Genomic DNA, 26290 nt, shown 5'->3' on the forward strand with positions numbered 1-26290 from the left:
CATGATCCAGAAAAATTAAGCATTCTAAGTGACATTGCTTTGGGGCGAAAGGTTTAAGCATGCATTTACTCCCTCATTCAAATCAGCGGTACTTCAGATCACTTTGTCTGGATAGTACATGTAATAAAATCATTGCACAGGGCTGTATTCCTCATACATTATTGTAGCTCAGCAGGTCCCCTGTGACTGTAGTTCAGCCATGCTCTCTCATTGCTCATTCTGCTACATTCTTTGGCCACTAACACCCGAGTACTAGCACACAGTCGTGTATGTGTGTATATGCATGTGCAAGGTTATAGGGAAGTGTGATAGTCAGACCTGGGATGGAGTTCATCAGTGTAGGGAGAAATGGGAATGCTGTGCATGCATTGATCTCAAAGCAGCAACTTAGAAGCTGGGACAAGGCTACTTTAATTGTACTAGCCTACATGATAAGACAACATATACTTGAAGTAGTTCACATTTTACACCAAACTACAGATATTACATTAGTAAACCAGACATTTGCCATCCCTTGTGGTATGATGTACTGTAACTTTTGAACAGACAGACTGGTTTGTGCCTGATGAGTCAGAAACCCTGATAATGACGTTGGTTTGCCAGTAAGGCTTGACAGAAACAAAGACAAAAACCCTCATAGTCCATATGAACCTCTTCTCCCTGCCACAGCACATTGCGCATTGTGTCAATGAAGTCCCTGGGCTATTGTCACTTGTTCACCTATTTTGTCCTTTTTCTTGTGCCAGTTCAAAATAGTAAAGGATTGTATATGAAACTGTATATGGTTCCTCCCACCAGCAAGGAAGGAAAAAGTAGACTTACTCCCCATTTACAGGGAAATAGATGCACATGTAGTTGAGAGTGGAAATACGAAACAATGTATGAGGGAACTGAGTTGTTTTGATGTCTCCCATAGGCGACTAACCAAGGAAAATGTAAAGCCTTCTGGAAGACAAATTGGGAAACTGAGCCACAGCAATCCAACCATTTTATTTGATTATGTATGTGACAGATAAGTATGATGCTACATTGCTCTTTCAAAACCCCATTAAAGTTACCAGAGTTGACAAAATAAGCTGTGTATTTTTAAACATGTTATTGAATGCAAAATAGATTGCTTTTTAAAAGTGTGCATGGTGTGATATTTGACTTTTAAAAAGTCTGTAAACAGTATAAGTGGTCTCTGTAAGTATCTTGGGAGGAACTAATTTTTATTTGGTTTTTTCAGATTTTGTCTCAGATACAGAAGTACGATAATTTAATAACACCAGTGGTTGATTCGTTGAAATACCTCACTTCACTGAATTACGATGTCTTGGCATGTATCCTTTTGTCAATCTCATAGCTGTCTGCCTTCATTGGCCCCTGCTAGTCTTCAGTTTCACCCTCTGGTTGCTGCTGACAGTTTTTTATTGTTATGTTGAAGCCAAGGTAGAGGCTGATCGTAGCCCTTCCAAGTTTAATATGATAGTGCTGATTGTTGAAAGGCTTATCTTGTACCTTAATGAGGAGCTTGCAGTTTTCTTTAGGACATCTGGTCTCATTACTGTGGTGAAATAGCTGTAAACATTTCAAAAGATAATGTTATATTTCTAAATTTTCAGACAAGTGAACTGTGATTAGGGGTATCATTTAACAAGAACTCAGTCCCAGATTTCACTTGAGTGGTACATTTCAATCTGGTTGGCCTTTCCTTGTATGGGACTATTGCTTCTCCCAGAGCAATTCCTTAGGGTGTTGTTTGTTCTTGATGTAAGGATGGTGGAATACTTTTCCTGAAGGTACAGGCTGTATGAGCAAGTGAGTGAAAAAGAAGTTGTAAATGCTTCAAAATGACAGATCTTTTCTTGAGGTGGCAGCCATTCCAGGTTTATTTTGCTCTGATATCACGTCGCTTCCTGTGTGCAAATGTGGCAGTCCATTTATTTAAAAAATGGTGTTGAATAATTCATCCCTGCTGTATATAACTCATTTTGAGGGTGAATCTTGCTTAACTTAAAAAAAAAAAGATTGCATTATTGAAGCGTTGGCCAATCCTGAAAAGGAGAGGATGAAACACGATGACACTACAATCTCCAGTTGGCTGCAAAGTTAGTATTTTTAAAAAATAATCCAAATCTCTGTTTCATTGCCTGGGGCTAGCTGGAGCTAGCATTGCCTGTTGCTGTTAGCAGCTTGGAGCTGCTGCCCTGCATTTTCCTTCCCTTCTGCTTCAGTAATGTTTGCTTTCAGGGAAATGTACAGTTAGAGCCACATCACCAAATTGCTGCTCATGAGTCAGGAAGGAAAGCAGTGATCTCAATAAATTACCTTTAAAGTTGTAAGGATACCTGTATCCAGGCCTTGAATTCAGTAGGAGCTCACAGGAGCACAGTTCCTGAACCTTTCTGAGGGTTCCCTTCCTCCCCACCACCTACCTACCTTGTCCATTGAATAGTAGTTGCAGCTGCATAACAATCCTTGGATGAGCTCCACCACCTATTTTTCTACAAAATGACCCCTGCCTCTATCTTGCTTGCAACACTGAAGAAGCAGGTTTTTAAAATGCAGTGACCAAATTCACATACAGTACTTAAAAGCTGATTTTTACAGTGATCACACTTGGATATAAGCTGTGTCTTTTCTCCCCACCTGCTCTAGGCTTAGCTAGCTTCTGTGGTGCAGTTTTTCGAAAATACCCTATTGAACTTGCTGGTCTACTCCAGTATGTGGCAAATCAACTAAAGGCTGGGAAAAGGCAAGTAGACAGTCGTATGTCTTTGTTGCAGAAGTATGCTTTGTTGCAGATGTATTGATGAAATAATGTTTGCTTGCCATTGTGAAATGTAGGGCTAGCGATGTTTCAGTACAGTGGTCTTCAGCCTACAGATCAGGACCCTCAGGATGATTGTGCAGCCCCACCTGCTGGACTGTTTCCATAGAGCCAGTTTCCTTTTGGAAGGACCTGATGCATGCTGTGCAGGCATAAAAAGCAGACAAGTCCTCCTGCCTTACTTTAGAAGAAGAAAATTGAATTCATATCCCATCCTTCACTACCTAAAGGAGTCTCAGTTGTAAGGAGGAGAAGGGAAAGGAGATTGTAAACTGCTCTGAGATTCCTTTGGTTAGTGAAGAGGGGGGTATAAATCCAATCTCTTCCTCCTCCTCCTCCTTCCTCTTCCTCTTCCTTCTCCTCCTTACTATGGATAATTTCCTGATGCTTGGTTTGTCCTTAGTCCTCTTGGTCTGTTCTCTGTGGTCCTGACCTTGACCACTGGCATGTCATAAATCTGGCTGCCCCTCGTACTCACATTCTTGTAGCTTGGTGGGCTCCATGCTTTGGGGATCCTGACCTTGGAAAAGTTGAGGATACTTTTTTAGTGGATATATTCTGGCGTGGTTGCATCCCACAACTCAAGCAAGGTGTAGACGGAATACCTACTACAGTTGTGCAGATCTAGATGCAAACCTGCATGTTCAGCCACATTGCAGTGCATGCCATTTTCATCAGCTCTGCACTGTGTGGATGCTGCTGTTCAAGAGAGTTACCCAGCTGCTACTGATTGCATGCAGCAGCTTCTTGCCCTTGGCCATGTCATCTGTGCTTCATCTGTAAGAAATTTTGGGAGGATGTTGGTTCTTTTTTTTTTTACAAAGCCCCCTGAAAGAACACTGTGCAATAACTACATTTTCAAAAGCATGCATGCTAAAAACCCAGCCACATGCTTCCAGTCTATGATAATTAGCACCTTTAAATGTCTTGATACTACTTAACTGAGATTACAGTACCGTGAATTACCGTTTGCGGTGCTCACACTTCAGTCCTTTTTAATGGTTCTCATTTTTTCTCCATAGTTTCGACCTACTTATTTTGAAAGAGGTAGTACAAAAAATGGCAGGGATAGAAATCACTGAGGAGATGACCATGGAGCAGCTAGAAGCCATGACTGGGGGAGAACAACTCAAAGCAGAGGTGTGTTGGCAGTTAATTTTTTTGATGACTTTGGCAAAAGTGCAGTAATAGAAGTTTGGAATGTTTCACTTGTGAGTGTGTCTGTGTTTAAAAAATTATTGATTGACTCAACAACAGAAGGAAAAAAAATACTGGTAACTAAAGTTTCTTCAAAGCAAATAGAATAAACATGTATACTCATGACTAGTCATCTTGTATACAGCCAATCTTGAGGCAGTTGCACTGGTTGCCAATTTGTTTCCACATTAGGTTCAACTGGTTATAACTGTTAAAGCTCTAAATGGCCTGGGACCAGCATACCTTGAAGGACCACCTCTCCTGATATAACCCTCCATGCTGCTTATGCTTATCATTGCACAGTTTTTCAGGAAGTCTGTTTTACATACGCCAAGGTGAGGGCTTTTCCCATCATGGCTCCACCCTGAACGAGTGCTTTATCAGAGGAAGCACGTGCCCTGCGGGACCTGTCAGGATTCCACAGGGTGTGCAAGGCAGAATTGTTCCAGCAGGCCTTCAGGACCGCCTCTCCTCATATGAACCCCCCTGGGCTCTGAGGTCTGCTGCTCAATATCTTCTCATAGTCCCTGGTCCTAAGGACGCCCAGCTGGCTTCAGCGGGGGCCACGGCCTTTTTGGTCTGGACCCCTACCTGGTGGAATGAGCTCCCGTTGGAGATCCGGGCCCTGCGGGACTTATCAAGGTTTCGCAGGGCCTGTAAGACGGAGCTCTTCCGCCAGGCTTTTAATTAATCCAGCGGGCATCTTTGAAAGTCATCACTTCCCCCAGCATTTCACCATTATGGTGTTATGTTATTCTGTTAACCATCAGCTACATGCTGTTTACCATCTATGTCTGTAAGATTGTTTACTGTGCTGCTCCTGTTTTGTAATGTCTATTTTTATGATATTATTTTAACTTTGTTATTTAATTGTTGTAAGCTGCCCTGAGCCCACTTGTGGGATAGGGAGGATATAAACCTAAATATTAAATTAATACTTCTGTTTTTAACTGTTACTGTTTTGCCAGATGTTTTCTCTTTTGAATCGTTTCTAGGTTCTGGTAGAATGTCAGTTGTTTTAACTGTTTTGATGATGGCGCTTATAATTTTGTTGAATTTTTAAAAATACCGTGAGCCAGCCTGAGCCCCACATTGCAAGAGAGGGATGGGATATAAATCTCAAAATAGTATACGCATAATAGTCCCAGTCCCTTAACAACAACAAAAGAATTTATTTGCTAAATTTATACGCTACTCTTCTCCCCATTGGGGATCCAAAGTGGCTTACAACATTTTTCCCTCCTCCATTTTATCTTCACAGCAAACCTGTGAGGAAGGTAGGCTGAGACTAGGGTTGCCAGCCCCCAGGTCTGAGTAGGAATCCCCACTTTTGGGATCTTCTCCCCACCGCTGACCAGGTGATATCCCTGTTGTGATGTCATGCAGGCGTGACATCATCACGCTGTGGACTTTGTGTGGGGATGCCCTGGTTTGAAGGCAATTTTGCCATAGAAGTTTGCCCTCAAACCAGAGCACCTTTCACGTGATGTTATGTTGGAGACATTGCTGTTTGGAGCAGAGCCTTTCCCCCCTTCCAGAAGGCTCACTCACTCCTCCCCCCCCCCCCCAGTGGCAAAAGGTGAGAACCTGGCAACCCTAGCTGAGACTGGTCCAAGGTCTCCCAGCAGTGTAGCAGAGTGGAGATTTGAACGAAGGCCTTCCCAATCCTACTTTGACACTCAATCATTATACCACATTAACCCTGATATTGGGAGGGTGTGCAAATTTGTGCTGAAGCAGGGAGAGTATTTAGAGTTCTCCTAATGAAAAGAATCTGTAGGTAGTCAAAGGAATAGCCAAAAAGTTGTCTGCTCCTACAGGTTCATCTTCCTTGTGCATCTTGTGATATTTTAGGGTGAGGGATAAATTTTGGTTTTTACTAATTTATTTCACTTGTTTGGTCAGGGTGGATATTTTGGCCAGATCAGAAACACTAAGAAGTCTTCACAGCGGTTAAAAGATGCACTTTTGGATCATGATCTTGCTCTTCCACTGTGCCTTCTCATGGCTCAGCAGAGAAATGGTGTGATCTTTCAAGAAGGAGGAGAGAAACATTTGAAACTTGTGGGGAAATTATATGACCAGGCAAGTAAAAACTGTTTTGGTGTTCTCCATATCCTTCAAGGGAGGCAAGGTGGCATGATATAGCCTGATCTTATCAGATCTAGGAAGTCAGGGCCAGAAGGGAGACCACCAAGAAGGACTGCAGAGAAAGGCCATGGCAAACCACCTCTACTTTTCACTTGCCTTGAAAGTCCCTTACTGGGTTGCCCTAATTTGGCTGTAACTTGATGGTACTTTGCACACACACACATCTGTAAGGAATCCAGAGAGCAGAATCTGTGTTACATGGTGCAGAATTTAATTAGTTGGCTGTCATGACAAGCACAGATGCAGAATAGTCACAAAGATTGGGGGGGGGGGGGTGATAGTTCAACCCACAGATATGTTGGGCTCAAGCATTCATCCCAAACCTGTCAGCCAGGAATCCTTTGGGTAGGAAGGCCCCAGGTCAGAACTACCTGAGATGATGTTTGCTGGCCTGGTTTCTTTCAAGGAATTTGCACCCATGTAACCAACCGTCTCTTGAACACCCACTTCTTCCTGGGAACTTCATCTCCTTTACTGAGCAGAACTGACCCTTGGAGGTTTCTACCTATGAAGGAAGTGGAGGGGGTGACCAGGCGAAGAATGAGTGAAGGGGCTTCACTTTGGCTTTTATGAGACATACAGGACAGGGCTGTACCCCAGAGCAGCATTGAATACATACAGCTGGTCTGCATGGCTCACCAGACACAGAAATGACTGCACACTTATTTGGCTATGCAGGATTGTCCTGTTTGAAACATTTTCAGTAATCAGGTGAAACACTGCCATTTATCATGTCATTATGCACTGAGGAAGGCATCCACATTCTGTTATTGGCACTTGTACATAGCAGTAATATATCAGCTGTATTCTTAGTTTTGAAGAATGTTGAGTGTTGTTTAAATTGGATCTCATTCCATGGAAAGCATCCATTGATGCTTTTTGTGCTTCTCTTTTCAGTGTCATGACACTCTGGTACAATTTGGTGGATTTTTAGCATCCAATTTAAGCACAGAGGATTATATTAAGCGAGTGCCTTCTATCGATGTTCTCTGTAACGAGTTTCATACCCCTCATGATGCTGCATTTTTCCTTTCGAGGCCTATGTATGCACACCATATTTCGGTAAGTACAAACATTCAGTTCATCTTCATTCTAGATATGCAGTCCTGACAGTTCTGTTGGCAGCTGAAACTTGATCATTCCATAGATCCATTTGGGGACCTCACAAAGATCTGCAGTGTGCTGTATTCAGTGGATAGCTCTGTTCAGACATCTCACTAAACCATGGTTAAGGAAGCTTAACTCTGGTTTAGTAGGGTGTCTGAATTGACAATTTATGATATGCAGATGGCCAGCAAACCAGAATCAGAAACTGGTGTGAAGTAGAATTGCAGGCTTCAATTTGTGCTGCCCAGAATTTTTTTCGGACATGTTTTGATAAAGTGGTAGGGACTCTGGGGTGTTCTTTAGTATGTACTGCCTGTTGCTGTAAGGACGATCCTGCTATGTAATTCCTGCGCTGTTTAATGTGTAATGCTAATGCTTATGCTTTGTTTCAGCTTGAGTTCAGCTCTGTTTTCAGATTTCTGCAATCCAGACTTCTCTTTTATTGTTTATGGAATGTCCCATTCCTGTTGATTTAAATTGTCTTACACTTTGTAATTATCCTTGTTTTCTATGTGTGTGTGTGAGTACAATGCATGATTGATTGTGTGTGCATGTCTTTTTTTAATTAGTCAAAATATGATGAACTGAAAAAAGCTGAGAAGGGGAATAAACAGCAGCAAAAAGTTCACAAATACATTACATCATGTGAACTTGTGATGGCTCCTGTTCATGAAGCGGTGATCTCCTTGCACCTTCCCAAGGTTTGGGATGACATCAGTCCGCAGTTCTATGCTACGTTCTGGTCACTGACAATGTATGACCTCGCCGTACCTCATAGCAGCTATGAGAGGGAAGTCAATAAACTCAAAGTCCAAATGAAAGCAATTGAAGAAAATCTGGAAATGGTATGTAATATTCTTGCTGTTGCTTTCTGTGCTTGGTTACCATGAAATTTTACAATCATTCCAGTTCATGACATTTAAATATATATATCATATATATATATATGATACAGGGAATCTGATAGGTTTAAAATAAATAGCATATTTTGGTACAAGGTCTTTGGTATGTGTCAATCATAGTAACCTCCAAGCATACTTAATTTCTATAAGACCACTCTTCTACCAGGCAGCAGAAAATGTATGATGCATTTCTAGAGGCCTAATTCTTATGGACCCAGCATGGTTGTGGGCTGAATATCAAATTCATTTGCAGCGTTCTGGGTTTTTTTTAGCCTCTAAATAAAAAGAAAAAAGAAAAAGAGCGCTGCACTGCCCTTCAGGATAAACTTCTAGAAGAAGAGAAGAAACAATCTGAGCACACTGAAAGAGTGCTACAGAGACTGAAGTTGGAAAAGGATAATTGGCTTCTTGCAAGTAAGTAGGGTGGGACTTTTTCGTGTGACCCATAAACACGCACATCAACTGCTTAAATAGAATTATAACATTCTGAGTACAGATGCATTTTTGTGCATTGTGTTAAGCATGCCAGCTCTTCTGTGCTGAGTCCTATGGTCTGTTGATACTTTAATTTTTTGTGAAGTTTCATTTCAGAAGTATAGATAGGAGCCAGATGTTTCCCAACCCAGAGTTGATTCCCATGGTTTGTAAATATCTTAGTGAAGGTACAGTTGGCAATAATAGTTTAATCTAGTATAAGGCACTATTGTTTTGTCATTTAAATTCAATAATTGCTTGTGAGATCAGTTGAATTTTCCTGAGTATGCCTGCATTTTCAGCTTTATGCTCTAATGCTTAAGCTTTGGTGCTGATATCTAATTGCCACATTTCTGTAAGATCCTTACAGCAGCAATGTAATCAGTGTTGCTGTGTCCCAGCTGGCTTGATCAGTAATTTCAATCTATGTACGTTTTTATGACTGAAAATAAAATGGACTCAAAATTGACATTCTGGTGACAATAATAACCTTTTTTAAAAAACCCTGCTTTGTACAGAGTCTACCAAAAATGAGACCATAACAAAATTTCTACAGTTGTGTATATTTCCTCGCTGCATTTTCTCTGCCATTGATGCCGTCTACTGTGCCTCCTTTGTGGAACTGGTGCATCAACAGAAAACGCCAAATTTTTCCACGCTTCTTTGTTATGATAGAGTAAGTACTGGGTCACTCTGTCCTTCAGTTGATTTTGTTTTGTGCTCTGTAGAGGCAACAGGTGAACCTTTCTTCCAAGGAAAGGTGATCCAGCATATCTGCTGAATTTCACAATCTTTCATTATCTGTAATCTAGTTTGATAACTTCAGTTAGTCCTCCAATTAATAGGTCCAGTTAATAGGTCATTAGCTCCAGTTAATCTCTTTGATAAGGCTGGCTATTTTGGAAGTGGTCTGAAAGACTATGGGTATGAACAACAGAAATTTCTGGATTCCACTGCTAACTTGACAGTATAAAAGTTTAAAGCTTGATAGGGTTTTTTTTTTTTTTAAATTGGAAAGTTACTTTTTAGCATAAAGTTATTTGGGGGTTATACAATCACCTTAGTTTCAGTAGTACCCAGATAATTTGACATGAATCTATAAATAATATGTGAAAAAAAACTTCAAATTGGACAGGAGGATTGGGTTTTTGCTTTTAAATACTCAAAATTTTATTAAAACAAAGCAATGATGTGTTTAAAGCATGGAGCCTAACTTTATTTTCAGTGCATTCTTATTGTGTGGGTGTCTGTGTTTTAATTTCCCTCAGGTATTCTCTGATATAATCTATACAGTAGCAAGCTGTACAGAAAATGAAGCTAGTCGCTATGGAAGGTTTCTGTGCTGTATGCTCAAAACTGTAACACGGTGGCACAGCAGTAGAACCATATATGAAAAGGTATGTCAATCACACAGAATGCTCCCCTGAAAGTCTGCCATACTTAATGCTTCTCTACATAATTCCTTTTTAATGCTTCTAGTGAAGGAAGTGGATACTATTGCTGGCCCAAGCAAGAATGACTACACCATAGACATAGACATCCATGCACCTGTCATCAGAAGAATTCAGATTTTCAACACATTCCCCTGCTCCCAGAAAGTTGATTAGTGGGATTGCTGGACTCATGTGAACAGTCAGAAAGCTGCAGTGAGGAGGAGGAAGGGGTGCATTCAGTAGAACACATTATCTTGGAAGGGGATGCTAAGTTGAGTTTACAAGCAATGGAGGGTGTGTGCAGGACTGCTGCCTCTTCTCCATCTGACAGCTTCCTCAGTGGCAGGAGGGAAAACCGTCTCCCACCTAAATCTAGGCAACAGTGGAGGTGTGCCTTCCCCCTGACATGACTATAATCTTGAGATGCTGGTTTTCAGTAGCAGGCAGATTAACCTTTTGGCGTTTCCAGAATTGCAAGATATCCATCTCTCTGAGTACTTTGAAATGTGTACATTTATTCTTTATCACCTGCTTGAATAAAGCAAACTCCCCCTCCCCCTTTCTCCATTCCTAGGACTGTGGCAACTATCCAGGTTTCCTCACTATATTACGAGCAACTGGTTTTGATGGTGGGAACAAAGCTGACCAATTAGATTATGAAAATTTTCGACATGTGGTACACAAGTGGCATTATAAATTAACCAAGGTAAGCAAGGAATGTTCACAAGCTATAATAGTTCTGCTGTTGATGGATCACACCTTGACTATATCTTTCCTTGTTCATTCTAGGCTTCTGTACACTGCCTCGAAACGGGTGAATATACACACATCAGAAACATCCTGATTGTGCTGACCAAAATCTTGCCATGGTATCCCAAAGTTGTGAATCTGGGCCAGGCCTTGGAAAGAAGAGTTGACAAAATCTGTAAAGAGGAGAAAGAGAAGAGACCCGATCTCTATGCATTAGCTATGGGGTAACAAAACCTTCCTTTAAAAAATGGCTAAACAAGAAACACTTCCAAACGCCTATGAATGTTTTTAGCCTTTCTTACAACTCTAGGTTGACTTTGCCCCACCTTGGAAGATAGTGCCCCATCTGTCCAGAGTCTGGTGTGAGTGTGGTTTCAAGTGTTTGTTTTAGGTGATACATGTGAACAACAAACCTTCCTAGGCAAACCGAATCAGGATTGCTCTTCTATTCTTTTCTGCCCCTTCCCCCCATTCACCTTGTGTAGGTTTTGATAGCAGGACATGTTAACAAGTAAGAGAGACAAGGGCAACCAAAAGAAATACTAGTACAGGATTATTAATATGGGATAGAAATATTTATTCTGCAGATATATATAAAACTTGTACATTTTTAAATTAAGGTCTTCTATATAAAATCACACCTGTGTTTGCTTTGGCATCATGTTTTTGTTGCTTGTTTTTTTTAATGAAAGCTAATCTCCTTTCTGTGTTCCAGAAAGACTTTAAAGCAGTACCGTGCTATTTCTTAATAGCACCAAAGGTTTGCTTGCTTATTCTTTTCAGTACAGGGGGTGAGATATGTTTGATGGCAGAGATATTGAGGATTAAGGTCTCCTAAGTAAGTGAGATGAAGAGCGTTATTTGATTCAAATGTATGGAATTAGCTTGGATGGGAAAACCTTAAGCAACTTGCCTTCAGAAAGGAAATGGATCTTCCCAAGCGTCTGCTCTCTTGTCTTTGGTTGTATCGCAGTTGTAGTTGTTTGTGCATATTTAACACTTTGTGCGACTTTCAGCTATTTTGGACAGTTGAAAGCTAGAAAACCTTGCTTGGTCCCTGAAAATGATTTCCACCACAAGGACCCACCCACCAGGAATGCGGTACCTACAACAGTGCAGAACGGGCCAGGTGGAGCTGGGCTGCCTCCTTCGCTGACAGTAAACGCAGCTAAACTGGAAGAAAGCACTGCTGAGGAGACCGGTATGGCAGTAGTGAAAATCCCGCCCCCCCCCCCAAAAAAAAAAACAGCCAGAAAAACATAGGTCTGGTTCACACATGCCTTTTTTGTTGACTCAATAATCAGTGTCTTTGATGGAATTAAAGGGGTGTTGTGGCAGACAAATTCAAGGAAGCTCTGTCAATAAGTGGTGATAAGGCATGTTGGCTAAACAGAACCTCCATGTCCAGAGGTAGTATATCTCTGTATACCAGTTGGGCAGTAGCAATGCCAGGTGGAGGCTTTGGCATCTGTGCTCTGTTCATAGGCCTTCCAGAACCATCTGGTTTGCCACTGATGGAAACAGGTTGCTGGACTAGAAGGATCACCAGGGCTTTTTTTGTAGGAGGAACTCCTTTGCATATTAGGCCACACACCCCTGATGTAGCCAGTGGTCCTGGAGCTTACAGTAGGCCCTGTACTAAGAGTCCTGTAAGCTCTTGGAGGATTGGCTATATCGGGGTGTGTGGCTTAATATGCAAAGGAGTTCCTGCTACAAAAGAAGCCCTGATCACGAAGTCTGATTTGACAGGACTGATTTTACAGATTGGAGCTATGTTGATTCTATAACCCCAGGGGTGGCCAACAGTAGCATGGCCAATGGCTGGGGCTGATGGGAGTTGTAGGCAAAAAACATCTGGAGAGCTTCCATTGGCCAGCCATGCAAGTATTTGATAAGAGGCAGTTAGCTGTAGTGGCTCACACACACTGGATGCTCTGGTTATTTAGGTTTTGCTCATGCATGTGTAAACCAACCCTCATTATTAACCCATTGGGCAAGATTCAGTATGCTAAATATGTTGTATTTATTTGTAGATAAAAATTAGGCCTCTCTCTCTTTCTTTTCCCCTCAAGTAACTACAATATGAGTAAATTTGTGGAAGTAGTACCTGCATTTTCATTATCAGCATTGCTTATTAAAAAGAACTGGATTCACTTGGTTATTTAAGTAGAATATAATTGGTCAATAAGTCTTTATATGCCACTGAGCCACTAAGACCAATATCTGTATCTTTGTTGTAATTATTTTCACAGACAAATTAAAGGAGAAATCTCAGGGTGCTGTAAAAGTAATTAATAAAGCTGCCAATGCCACACCGAAAGTGACTGCGAGTAATGGGAACAGTGCTTCTAACAGGTGAATAAGTTGTCTGCCTGTCCCTCTTTAGAATTTAGCTAACATTAGGAAAAGACCCATTTGTGTGTAGGAGGACAAAAGTTCCAAAGTGCAAAAAAAGAAAAGAAAAAAGCCTTTTATACTAGCAACTATCTGAGGAGAATTTTTTTTTCTGTTTGGACTTAGAAGCCAGCAGAAGGACAGCATAATGAGACTGAATTTGGCCAGAGAGAAGGTTTTCGTTCAGAGAGGAGGTTTTGAAAATGCACATTGGATGTCTGTGGTCACTCGTTCATGGTATCAGGAAGTTGTTGTACTAAAGTAGCACTTATCTCCCCCTTAGTGATGCGGGTTAAATGAGTGGGAAGAATGTTTTAAGCCACTGGGTGCTCATGGAGGAGCAGAAAGAGAAAGGAGGGGAACAAAAAATGAATTAAGAACCTGTAAGGTTAAATACTGGTTAAGCTGGTTCAGTTAGCTGGCTTGAGGTTGACTCAGCCTTCCATCCTTCCAAGGTCGGTAAAATGAGTACCCAACTTGCTGAGGGGAAAGTGTAGATTACTGGGGAAGGCAATGGCAAACCACCCCATAAAAAGTCTGCCATGAGAACATTGTGAAAGCAACGTCACCCCAGAGTCGAAAACAACTGGTGCTTGCCCAGGGGACTATTTTTACCTTTTTAAGGTTAAATACAAACCTGTGAGCCAATCCCCAAAAACAAGAAATGTAAAATGTAAACATAAATAATGAAAAATTATCAGAAATATGTGTATTTATTATGGGATAATTTAAAAACAGTTACGGACCCAACTGTAGCTTCAATACAGCTAAAATCATACAATATACACAAATGAAACCTAATGTGACCCAATACGTTTCAGCCTAACTGGCCTTCTTCCGTGGTCAAGCATAGACAGTGCACTTAGGCTCAATATTGCTGTAATAATACAAATAGAAATAGTTAATCAGTGTAGTGCACTACATACCATTACAGTACGTTGGCTCTGAATTGCTTTTGTGACTGTATCTTCTGGAGCAAAATAGGAAGGGATATACTTGAAACACTACCCAGGTTATATGCACCTGATCCTGACACAAGGCGATATTATATGAGGCCTCCATAATACTCCTGTGCCTTATGACATTGATTAACTATTTGTTTTAATATTGCAATATTGAACCTAAGTGTACTATCTATACTTGACCACTGAAGGTAGCCAGTTAGGCCAAAACGTGTCAGGTCATGTTAGGTTTCATCGGTGTACATTGTACAATGTTATTTATTCAATTTATTTGTTCACTGCTCAGGGATGTCTTTTGGGCTGGTGCTCATCAGTAGATTGTTCTCTGCAGAGCACAGCAATCTTTTGGGGGGGGGTGTACCAGAGGAGACAGTCCCTAAGGTATGTGGATCCCTGACCAAGGTTTTGAAGGTCAATACAAAGGCCTTGAACCTTACTCAATATTCCACTGCAAGCCAGTGTAGCTGACACAGCAGAGGTTGAATATGTGTAGTCTGTGACGTTCTAGTCAGGACCCACACCACAGCACTCTGAACCAGTTGGGAGTTTCTGGATTAGTCTCAAGGGTAGGTCAGCACAGAGCAAGTTACATTAGTCCAATCTGAAGGTGACCATTGCATAAATTACTGTGGCTATATTGGGTGAGACAGGAAGGGGGGCGGTTGTTTTGCCTGGCATAGCTGGAAAGATGCCAGTTTGGCAACATTTGTGCCACTGATAAAGAGGCATCCAGAATCACACCCAAACTCCTGACAGATTGCGCCAGTATTAAGGGCATGCCATCCAGCCAAGAACCTCCGTCTTAGTTGAGTTCAGTCTCAGCCAGCTTTTTTCAGCCATCGCACTGAGGCTTCTGGCTCATCGGCCAGATTTTGTGGGGTAGCATCTGTGTGGCCCCCCATCAACATATTCAGATACTCTTCCTCATGGAGGAGCCCTATTGGGGGGAAGCAGGATATAAATGGAACAACTACAAATAAATAAAAGAACTTATATTTCTCCATAATGTTCACAGGCAAAAAATATTACCACTCTCATGAGCCTGTCCAGGACAGCTGCTGGTCCTGTAAACACCACCAGGATGAGGCACAGCTCCTATATCATTAATGCCCACCGCTGGATTTTTGGGGTGGGGTGGGGAATCTTTCTAAATTCGTCCACCACTGACACTTGGACTAAGAGTACTAGAATATCACCACTCCCATGTGTCTTCACTCAACAAGTAACTAATGGCGCAGTTCACTGCTAGTAGACATTGTGATAGTCACAAGGCTTTGAATGGGAGTTAGATTCACAGAGGAACCTCCACATCCACGATCAGTAAATATATGAACACTTACTGTGTGCTAGGAGGCAACATCAGGGGAAGGCATTGGTTTCTGTGCCTTAAGGGCAACTGGTTGTCCACTGCAAAAAATAGGATGCTGGATTAGATAGACCACTGGTCTGATTCAGTAGGGCTTTTCTTGTATTCTTATCTTGGATTCCCATAAGCGCTGCAGGCAGAAAACTGGTGCGATTCCCTTTGTTTCTAGTACTGTGTTCTTTTGTCAGGAAGGCTGATAATTATTTAAACACCCATATTTATTGCTGTTTCTCTAAAATTTCCCATGACATTTAGTGACAACAGAACCTAAAGGATTGTTAAGTTTGAGACTGGCTGTTTGTTTTTGTTCTGTTTTTAATTGGGAATGTTAAAATTGCCTCTGGTTACTAATATATAGTACCCGTTAATTCCATGCAGCAAAGTTATTAAAGAAAAAGAAGACAAAGATAAATGTGGGAAGGAAAAAGACAAGGAGAAAAAAGAGAAGACTCCAGCTGCCACTCCCGAGGCCAAAACACTTGGAAAGGATGGGAAAGAGAAACCAAAGGAAGATCGGGCAAACAAAGACGATAAAGCCAGAGATACCAAGGAGAAGACTCCCAAGTCGGATAAAGAGAAGGAAAAAGCCAAGAGAGAGGAAAAATCCTCCAAGGATGAAAAATCCAAGATAATTGTTACCAACGCTGAGTCAAAATCAACGGCAGACAAGGAAAGAGAGAAGGAACCATCCAGAGAGAGAGATGTAACCAAGGATATGAAATCCAAGGAAAATATTAGAGGGGGAGGAGGAGGAGGAGGAGAGAAGATGCCTGTTGCTGGGTCCTTGAAGTCACCTGTTCCCCGATCAGAAGCATCAGATTCTGAAAGGGGTAAGTTCACCTTTCTCATTTCTTCTTTAAAAGCAGGCATTCCATATAGCATAATGCCTAGCATCAGTATGGTGTAGTGTTGATGGGGAAGCAACCTCTGGCCCATGTGCTAATCAGCAGCACACCAGAACAAGTGGCCTGGCAACCAGGTCAAGCCCTTAAGGTGCTGGCAGTGCTGCTGTCACTGCGTCTTGCACCTGCATAGCAGCCAGCCAGGGTTAGAGGGGACCCTGGAGGGGCTGGCAGCAAGACTGGGTCTCCAGTTGCTTCCACTGTGTCTGGTCAAATACAGCCTTCTTCAGTCTCCCCACGCCCCATTTTGTTTTACTATACACCTCTTCCCAGGTAGCAGTTTTGGCACTCAGACTGAAAAGATCGTCTACCCTAGACTAGTATCTCTGAAGCCTGGATTAAAGTCCCTCCTCTTCATGAAGATTGCTAGGTATCCTTGAATTGGTCAAACACATTCTCAGTCTATTTCACGGGGATGTTTTCACATTAAATTGGGGAAGGAAGGAACAATTTATGCCATCCTGAACTCTGTGAAAGGAGAGCAGAATAAATTTGTACTGTAGGTAGGAGGGCATAGGAATTTATTTTGCGTTCATACGAACAGGGATAAGTGTTAAGGAATTACTTTTCTTTTAGGTTTGTTGCAGTTCTAAGGACATTCAGGTATCTAGGTGGAAGGCGAGAATCCTAAAGCTCAATAATCTGATGAGGCTGCGGATTGTATCGTTTAATAACTGAAAACATTTCTCTCTTTCAGAACTAAAACGCCGCAAAGTTGATACCCATTCTTCTCCATCGCATTCCTCAACTGTAAAGGTTAGTATAGCCTGAGGAAGGCAGCGCCCATTTTAGGCTCACGTGTTTGGAATGGCAGTGTCCGACTTCCTTCAAGTTTTGTGCCAAGTGGAGCCATTGGAGGCTTTTTTTGTATTGCATTACAAAATGCATTCCTTTTCTTGGTTGGTGGACTCTTTTTTCATTAAAATAAAAAATAAAACAAGTATTTTTTTAAGTAGAAAAAAAGAGAAAGCTTCAAGGACCTAGCACAATTTTTTTGTAAATATAAGTTTGGATGTGTCAAGAGAATTGTTTTTTTAACCAAAAAAAAGTGCCTCACTGTTTTTAAACAGTCAGATATATTTTTGGAGTGCAGTGGTAGCTACAAGCAAATGAGTCTTGCAGCCAGCAGAGTGGAGCATATTTTTCTGCACTAATATTGAAGAATCTGTAGCACTGAAGAGTTCCCGGAGGATTATGGGATACGCGATACCTCTGAATTCATCAGGCTTCTTGATGAGCATCCTACCGCTGTGTGCCTTCCCAGGAGGAGCCTTCAAAAAGGAGTCCCGTTTTAAAAGTCTCCTTGGTGATCAGTTCTCCTGTAGTTGTGTATATTCAGTGAGCAGGCAGCTTCTGTTGCACCCGCCCTGCGAGGTTTGTTTATATTCCAGTGGGTTCCCACCCTCTTGAGCTCTGCGTTCCACTTAACCCAGATGCGGCAGCCAAAACCTTCCACCCAGGAAAGAGAAAACCCCCAGCAGTCAAGTGCAGCACAAAAACCATGGCTGTAGCCTTCTTGAAGACTCAGGGTAGCAATTCCTTGCTCCATGTTTGTAATTTTATTTCTGAGCCATCTAAGCTCATGGAATCTTTGAGTTTGCAGTACGTTGAAGCTTTAAAACTGTAAGTTACCAATACTTCATCCGAGCACTGGGATGGATTGTGTGGGGGTGTCACCCTCTTGCCAGCCTTTAAAATAACCTTTTCTCTCTCTCCTGTATGTATGAGAGAGGGGTTGGCTTGAGGCTTAGAACAGCCAGAGAAATAAAACTACCATAATCACTTTTGAGTAAAATAGTTGATTGTAAGGCTGCAGGCCTCTGTCCACCTTTACTTGGAAGCAAGTCCCGTTTACATCAGTCAGAGTTGCTTCTGTGTAAGTGTGTAGTGAGGGCAGCAGCCTTCTGGGCATGGTCTTTGCATTTTTTTTAAAGTAATGCCATATTATACCCATTAAGGGGAATATCATCCATGCATTTAATGTTAAGAAGAAAGATAATTTCCCCCCAGTTGCTTAGTCAAGCAAGAATTTTGACATTGTTCTTTAAATAGTGTGGGGTGGGTTTGCTGTTGTTGTTTTTTAAAACTAATTTAATTCATTGCAAAGTGAGATTTTTTCTAGCCTTCATATAATTTAGCTTATTATATGGACATATCTGTTTTTCTTTGAGAAATATTAACATTGGACTTATTCCCAGAAGGTGTAGCTGTTTTTTGTTTCGAGGGTATGATCCTGCTGTCCCAGTTTCCCAAGATTTCTGAGAACTGTGCGAGCTTATGTGTCATCTCCATTCATTTTCTACAGGACAACCTCAGCGAACTCAAGGACTCTTCAGCAAAGGTTTGAATCTTTCAGTTGCCCATAGCATGATATATATGTTAGTTTTCATGGTTACAGCAGATAATTTATTATGTGTTTTAAAGGGCTATTAATAAGCATGTCAGGGCAGCAGGAATTATTATGAGCAGAGCATGAATGTGCATTGGGAGTAGGTCACTAGGCAACAGCAACAGTCTGAACTATATTAATTTGGTCTATCAAACTATTTGTGGTAATCGTGAGCAAACTTCACTGAGTAGTTTTTTGCTTGCTAGTCCTCTTCCCTTTTGCTGTACAGCTGCAGGAAGAATGTCAGCCATGTCGGCAACTCTCTTCGTTCAAACATGGCAACAATGATTAATGCCACCCATGAACATTTGTACGTCCCCAATTTTTTTGCAATAGGGCTTAGATTCAGGGGTTCCTTGGCAACTATTACAATATGTAAGCCATCTGGAAGGTCTTCTATAGTGTATCAGTTTTCCAAATGTGCATGATTTGTTTTGTTTGATTTTTTTTTGGGGGGGGGGAGTACGTGGCCTGGTCCTCTTCTGGCCCAGCAATTCCAGAGTTCTTACTGAGCTTCTGGAATGACTAGGGAGAATCACAGTGTATTTGCTTCATTTATATCCCACATCTCCTCAGTGGGAACCTAAAGTGGCTGACAATATCTCCCCCCCCCCCCCCCCCCGCTTTTAATGTTATCCTCACAGCTATGCTGTGAGATGGCACAAGCAGTCATCCATGACAGAATGGAGATTCCAATCTGAGTCTCCCAGATCCAAGTCTGACAGTCTAACCACTATACTGTGCTGACTATTCTTTTCCAGCATAGTTGTGTGTGGTATTCTGTGGCCTTCCGACTGCTAGACAAATGTGTATATTCTTTTATTTTCACTGTACCTCTATACAATACAGTTTTTATTGATTTGTACATGCAGTGGTTTCCTGCCCATGCACCAGCTGAAACTTAAACCAGCCTAACAACGTTGGCAGAGCTAGTTGATTGAGGAGCACCTAAAGGCTGCAAACCTGAATGGCCAAGAGCCCCTGAACTCAGCGATTTTCTTATCCTTCTGCCAATCCACATGGCTAGTATAGACTTGGCATCAGTCACCCCCATCATATCCCGCTCATGACTACAGCTAGACACCGAACAAAATAGCAAGACAACAGAGGCCCTGGATGTGCTGGAGAGAGTTCAGTGTCATCAGCCCACTGATGGCACTCAACTCCCAAATGATCTCATGGCACAACTTCAGAAGAGCGTTGAAGACAATGGGGAATATACCTGTGCTGAAGGCAGTCACTAAGGAGCATCGGAAATGTTTGGGGCATCTACTTGTGTGGGTGGGAGGGGCGCAGGGAGTGGTTGCAGCAGGAATCACAAACTTGCTTTTGGATAGATCCAAGATTACATTGTGCTACAAAGAAAATAAGTAGTGTATTTTAAAGGTATGGAAGTTCTTTGTGCTTCATGGTAAGGGGGCTCCTGAGAAATAATCACACAGTCAAAAATCAGAGCTGCTGTCCGAGCGGCTCCATTGAGGACCTCTGTCACTGTAAAAAGCTGTAAGTTGGGAAAACCCAGAATGTAATTTTATTCCAAACATCTGTTAATTGCTATGCAAAAGGAATTTAAACTTTAAAAAGTAAATAATAAACAATGCAGACTTCTACCCTGATCTTGTTTTCACAACAAAGGAGCCTCACAAGTTTGGAAAAAGCTAGTGTTTTCCCCCTCTTTCAAAACATTGTAATTGATCGCTTATAAGTTAACAAAAACCAGAAATCAGTTTGCACAGATTCCACATTCCATTGCTTACCCACACTGCTGTTTAGTTATTTTATAAAATCCATAAGAACAAAAGAGAAGCCATGTTGGATCAGACCAGTGGCCCATCCAGTCCAATACTCTCTGTCACACAGTGGCCAGAAAAAACCACAAGTGCCATCAGGAGATTCACAAGTGGGGCTAGAAGCCCTTCCACTTTGCCCCCCCCCCCCCCCCGCACCAAGAATACAGAGCATCACTGCCCCAGACAATTCCAATAATATGTTGTGGCTAATAGCCACTGATGGACCTCTGCTCCATATTTTTATCCAATCCTCTCTTGAAGCTGTCTATGCTTGTAGCCACCGCCACCTCCTGTGGCAGTGAATTCCACATGTTAATCACCCTTTGGGTGAAGAAGTACTTCCTTTTATCCGTTCTAACCCGACTGCTCAGCAATTTCATTGAATGTCCACGAGTTCTTGTATTGTGAGAAAGGGAGAAAAGTACTTCTTTCTCTACTTTCTCCATCCCATGCATAATCTTGTAAACCTCTATCATGTCACCCCACAGTCGACGTTTCTCCAAGCTAAAGAGGCCCAAGCGTTTTTTTAACCTTTCTTCATAGGGAAAGTGTTCCAAACCTTTAATCCTTCTAGTTGCCCTTTTCTGGACTTTCTCCAATGCTATAATATCCTTTTTGAGGTGCAGTGACCAGAATTGTACACAGTATTCCAAATGAGATCGCACCGTCGATTTATATAGGGGCATTATGATACTGGCTGATTTTGTTTTCAATTCCCTTCCTAATAATTCCCAACATGGCGTTGGCCTTTTTTATTGCAATCGCACACTGTCTTGACATTTTCAGTGAGTTATCTACCACGACCCCAAGATCTCTCTCTTGGTCAGTCTCCTCCAGTTCACACGCCATCAGCTTGTATTTGTAGCTGGGAATTTTGGCCCCAATGTGCATTACTTTGCACTTGGCCACATTGAACCTCATCTGCCATGTTGATGCCCACTCAGCCTCAACAGATCCCTTTGGAGTGCCTCACAATCCTCTCTGGTTCTCACCACCCTGAACAATTTAGTGTCATCTGCAAACTTAGCCACTTCACTGTTTACTCCCAACTCCAAATCATTAATGAACAAGTTAAAGAGCATGGAACCCAGTACTGAGCCCTGCGGCAGCAAAATCCACAGCAACAAAATCAAAGGAAATTCTACTCTTTCAGAGAAGTTTAGTGAACTTTAAAGAAATATGTGATATCCATGCCATTACTTCTTTTTTATTTAAACAGCTTACTTGCAGTGTTCCCTCTGAGCTGAGTTAGCATGAGCTAGCTCACAGATTTTTAGCCTCCAGCTCACACAATTTTGTCTTAGCTCAGGAAGAATGACCCCAGAGCACACTTAAGTTATGCAGTAGCTCATAACTTTAATGCCAGTTGGTCACAAAGTAGAAGTTTTGCTCACAAGACTCTGTAGCTTAGAGGGAACATTACTTTCTTGTAATTGTTCTTTTGGCTGAACCTCCATGCTAGAATGATAGATTGCTGTCCTCCCCCGCCACGTCCTTGCCTGACTTCAGTTTTACTGAAATCTAGGGGTTCTGTTTTCATAGCACTATGGTGCATCTTTTCCATGAAAACTAATTTTACATATGTTGTTTTGGGGCAGTCAAGAACTTGTCAAATCAACACACAAAATAAAGAATAGCTCAGGGGCCTCCAGACCTTTAGAAATACATGATGTGCATGACTTTGGTGCAGGAAATAATTACATCAGTGCACCACATCCAGGATGATGCATTAATCCTTGGTAATGTTGCCTTAATTTAACAGCACTACATTAACCACTCAGCTCCAACACTGTCCAAGAGTAAAGAGAGAGAAGTGGAAAAGAAAGATTTGGACAAGTCAAGGGAAAGATCCAGAGAGAGAGAGAAGAAAGATGAAAAGGAGAGAAAAGAACGAAAACGGGTTTGTGATCTCTGAATTCTAGTTTAGATCAGGGATTTTCAGACTATAACTCTGGCCCTAAAGCTGCAATCAGATGTTGAAACAAACTGGAAACTGGAAGAAGTGCAGCTTATTGCTTTGCTCAAGTGCACCCCTCCTTCATTGAGTGGAGTTTGATGCAAAACTTCCCAGCTTGGTTAGATGCAGACTTGCTTCAGTATTTAGGTGTGAGTGCCCAGGCAAACTGGGAGTTCATTTATTTCTAATTAATGGAGATTTTGGATGGATCAACATTTAGAACCCTGGCTTGTGTGGAGTAAAGACACTCCAGTTTACCAAGGTGCCTGCATTTAGATCAGACATAGAAGTTGGACATCAAACATCTGCATTTTGAAGGGAGTCGGGATGAGCAAAGGACATGTGTGTGCACTGTGAGCATGCCTGACTGGAATTGCAGCTGTGACCTCTTAAGTTACTTCTAGTTTTCCTTAAGGCACAGAAAAAGCAGTATGTGACTGGCTTAAGTGGGCAGTTTAAAGGGAAAAAAGACATGAGTGGGATGTGATTCTCACTTTTGTGTCAAGTTGCCAAAGTTCAGCCTAAATATCTACCCAAACAAGCTCATACACAGAGGGGGAGAAATTGTCCTTTAGAAAAAACCTAGGAGTGAAGTACCCTTCTACCATTGCTGCATATAAATGCACTTGGAGTTGTTTAGTGTTAGGAAGTGGGAAAAAAAATACTTCTTGAGTATCATGGCTTTTGGGGGGGGGGGAGTAAAAAGGGAGTTTCCTATGAGCAGTGGCACTGTAAATTGCTCTCAACTGGGAACCCCCCTCCCCACCTCCAATATTTAGTCCATAAGGAGCATGGCATTGTTGATACTAACTAGCAGCAAGCCAAATCTTAAGGATCAGTCAAGATACATACAGAAATCTTAAGGCCAATCAGGAAGGATCTTGAGCTTCCCTTGGCAAATTGCCCTTACTTGTTTTGAGAATGTGCTGATTCTTTGAGAAAAGCGGGCTCTTGGTTTCTTGGTTCAAAGCAGTTAGAAAACTGGTAAAGTCATGTTTACAAAGAGAAGTTATGTCATTACAAGTTATGTCACATTTTTTCTGCTGCTTGAAAAGTCAGTGCTTATCAAACAAATTTTAAATGGTGTTTGAATGGTGTTGATCAGTTTAACAAAGTGTGATGTACACTTAATAGGTAACTAATTTATATTCTGCTCAACGTACATAGTATTTTAGAAATCCATTGATTAAATCTGTTTGTTTTGTATCCGACAAGGATCATTCAAATAGTGACCGAGAGGTCCCCCAGGATTCAACCAAAAGGCGGAAAGAGGAAAACGGAACAAGTATGTCCTTTCTTGATTGTTCTCTTTCAGAATATGCCTAGTTGCTTCCAGGAAAGGTCAGATTTATGCAATTGTGTCTTTCCAGCTGGTTCTTCCAAGCATAGCAAGAGCGAAAGTCCCTCCGATTCCCCTCGCTCAAATGAGAAGGAGAAAAACAAATCAAAATCTTCAAGCAAAGAAAAAGGAGACTCCATCAAAGTGGAAAAGATGGAGAAAAGCTCATCTGCTAGCAAAAAGGTAAAGATGGCCATTTCTGCTTCTTTGTTTCTGGCAAAATTTCTGCAAACTCAAGTTTTCAGTGGGCATCAGAGAGCACAAAGACATATAGAGAAAGAACTACTAGTTTTGGAATTACAGAGTCAGGACCCAGCATATCTGCTTTAAATCCTCTGACCATTTCATAATGTCTCAAAATATAAAAATAAGATTCAGTCCTTGACTTGTTTTTAGAATACCTTGGCTTCTTGTTACCCTGTCAGACAAGAAACAATGGGGACATGTATCAGATAACTGTGTTTTTCTCTTGTATGAATTTTGTGTAGGAGTCCAGGCACGATAAGGAGAAAACAGAGAAAAAAGACAAGCGGGACAGCACTGGGGGCAAAGAAGAAAAGAAACAATATCCTTTCACTAGGTGACATTTTAGTTTTGATGTGAGATTATTTAAAAAAAAATAAATTTCCCTTAATATTTGATCTACTCATAAATCTTCAGACAAGCACAGATAATGAACACTGTTCTGACCAAGGTAAGAATAACTGGGAAGTTTTGTCTCCATTAGAGATGGAAAAGATACTTGTAACATTACTTATGCTGAGAACTGCTGCTTGCCTACAGATTAGTAGACTATATTGTTTGCATGAATGTCACCCCTGCTGTTTGTTTAGAAAATTTATATGCTACCTCTCCATTGGCCTACTAGGAATGTTGAAAGCAACAGTTTTGGGCTCAGGGAGATATAGATGAACTCTTTATTGAACAAGATTCTGTGATAGTTTTGACCTCAGAAAAGCAGGGGGGAGTGGGCACAGTGATGGTGAGAGAGCACCTGAGCATCCCTTCATTCTCATATGGGGGGAGGAGGAGTAAACTGTTTGTGGAAAGAGGATGTGAGTTTGTTTGATGAGCTGCCATTCCCTTATAGGGATTAACTCTGGCATGGATTTATGTAGCCCAATTTAAAAGTCTAATGCCTGTTTTGTAAGAAGCTTTTTCTTGAACTACTCAGCTGTTTCTCTGAAGACATGGTAGACCTAGTGTTCATAACTTGTTTCTCTTAGTCTCCAACATTTGGCTGCAGCTAGTGAGCATTGGGTTTCATACTAGTCACCATGAAAGGCTCTCTTCCAAGAAGATCCATCTGTTGAGCTAGGTACCTACTTTCAAGGCCAAAGTAGACATGACCGTCAATACACAGCTGCTTCAAAAACAGTTCTCACAAGACTAGTTTCCCACCTAGCAGACATTACTCTGGTTCATGATATCACAATGTTCCCCAGTTCTCTTATCAACACCGGCTGATTATAAGGAGCAAGGACAGAAAAGCAATGTCATGATTTCAAGACACTGAGCAAGTTTGTCTAGATCAGGGGTGGCCAAACTTGCTTAACATAAGAGCCACATAGAATATTTGTTCATGTATTGCGGCTCTCAAACATCTGACAATAGAGTGAATGTCAGATGTTTGAGAGCCGCAAGACATGAACAAATGTTACACACACGTCTTTATTAAAACTCTTAATAGTTTCTTTGTATGGAAAGATAAAATACGTATGTATACACTTCACAACACAACCATGCTAAAAGGAGACTTATTTAAAAAATCTGGAAACAACAGTCCCCGTTAAGACCAGCACAGGGAAAGGTTAGGGAATTATTTTTTTGCACCAGCAGGAGAAGGAAACACATATGTACCATATAAGTCACTGACTACCATTTGATACCCAAGATTAGTAAATACAGGTCTTACAAGAGCTGTGAAACTAAGGGGGAGCCCTACACCACCCTCTTCTATTCCGTCCCTCCTTCCAGTGGCTCCCTTGGCTTTTGCGCTTTCTTTCCCTGCCCTAGGTCTCCAGGTGACCTCTGTGGTGGAAGGGCTTGGAAGCCTGTCTATTTTCCCCTCCTTCCCTGCTTCACACATGGCCAAAATAGTCATCTACCTATGGGTAGCCCAGAGGCTGACTGAGTTCCCAATGCTAAGGCACTTAAGAATAAGCCTGCATTAAATTCCTCTTCAACCTCCGAGAGCTGGACAATATGTGTGAAAGCTGTATAGGCTCCTGAGCCACAGTTTGGTCACCCCAGTCTAGATGTTAGAAGGGATTTAGATGCATGGCAGCCATAAATTCACTATGCTTCTGGTGTAACCTGCAGTTCAGTACCAAATGAAAAAAGATGGCATCTTAATAATTAAGTG

General features: G+C 41.6%; 1 protein-coding gene across 1 annotated transcript in view; it reads left to right on the forward strand.

Annotated features, from left to right (window-relative positions):
• Positions 1-24625, forward strand: part of THOC2 (THO complex subunit 2) — a 53307-nt gene extending 28682 nt beyond the window's left edge. The window contains exons 16-38 of the mRNA XM_060250026.1: positions 917-1001; positions 1229-1322; positions 2010-2090; positions 2641-2737; positions 3835-3952; positions 5915-6094; positions 7058-7222; positions 7837-8112; positions 8442-8583; positions 9162-9319; positions 9912-10040; positions 10651-10782; positions 10866-11050; positions 11843-12027; positions 13079-13181; positions 15927-16378; positions 17148-17206; positions 18756-18791; positions 22392-22529; positions 23802-23871; positions 23957-24108; positions 24414-24490; positions 24572-24625. Coding sequence (XP_060106009.1) covers positions 917-1001; positions 1229-1322; positions 2010-2090; positions 2641-2737; positions 3835-3952; positions 5915-6094; positions 7058-7222; positions 7837-8112; positions 8442-8583; positions 9162-9319; positions 9912-10040; positions 10651-10782; positions 10866-11050; positions 11843-12027; positions 13079-13181; positions 15927-16378; positions 17148-17206; positions 18756-18791; positions 22392-22529; positions 23802-23871; positions 23957-24108; positions 24414-24490; positions 24572-24599 — 3142 coding nt within the window. The 3' untranslated portion in view covers positions 24600-24625. The remainder of the gene's footprint in view (positions 1-916; positions 1002-1228; positions 1323-2009; positions 2091-2640; positions 2738-3834; positions 3953-5914; positions 6095-7057; positions 7223-7836; positions 8113-8441; positions 8584-9161; positions 9320-9911; positions 10041-10650; positions 10783-10865; positions 11051-11842; positions 12028-13078; positions 13182-15926; positions 16379-17147; positions 17207-18755; positions 18792-22391; positions 22530-23801; positions 23872-23956; positions 24109-24413; positions 24491-24571) is intronic.
• Positions 24626-26290: the final 1665 nt, after the last annotated feature.

Source organism: Heteronotia binoei, chromosome 11 (assembly GCF_032191835.1).
Source record: "Heteronotia binoei isolate CCM8104 ecotype False Entrance Well chromosome 11, APGP_CSIRO_Hbin_v1, whole genome shotgun sequence".
Taxonomy (NCBI): domain Eukaryota; kingdom Metazoa; phylum Chordata; class Lepidosauria; order Squamata; family Gekkonidae; genus Heteronotia; species Heteronotia binoei.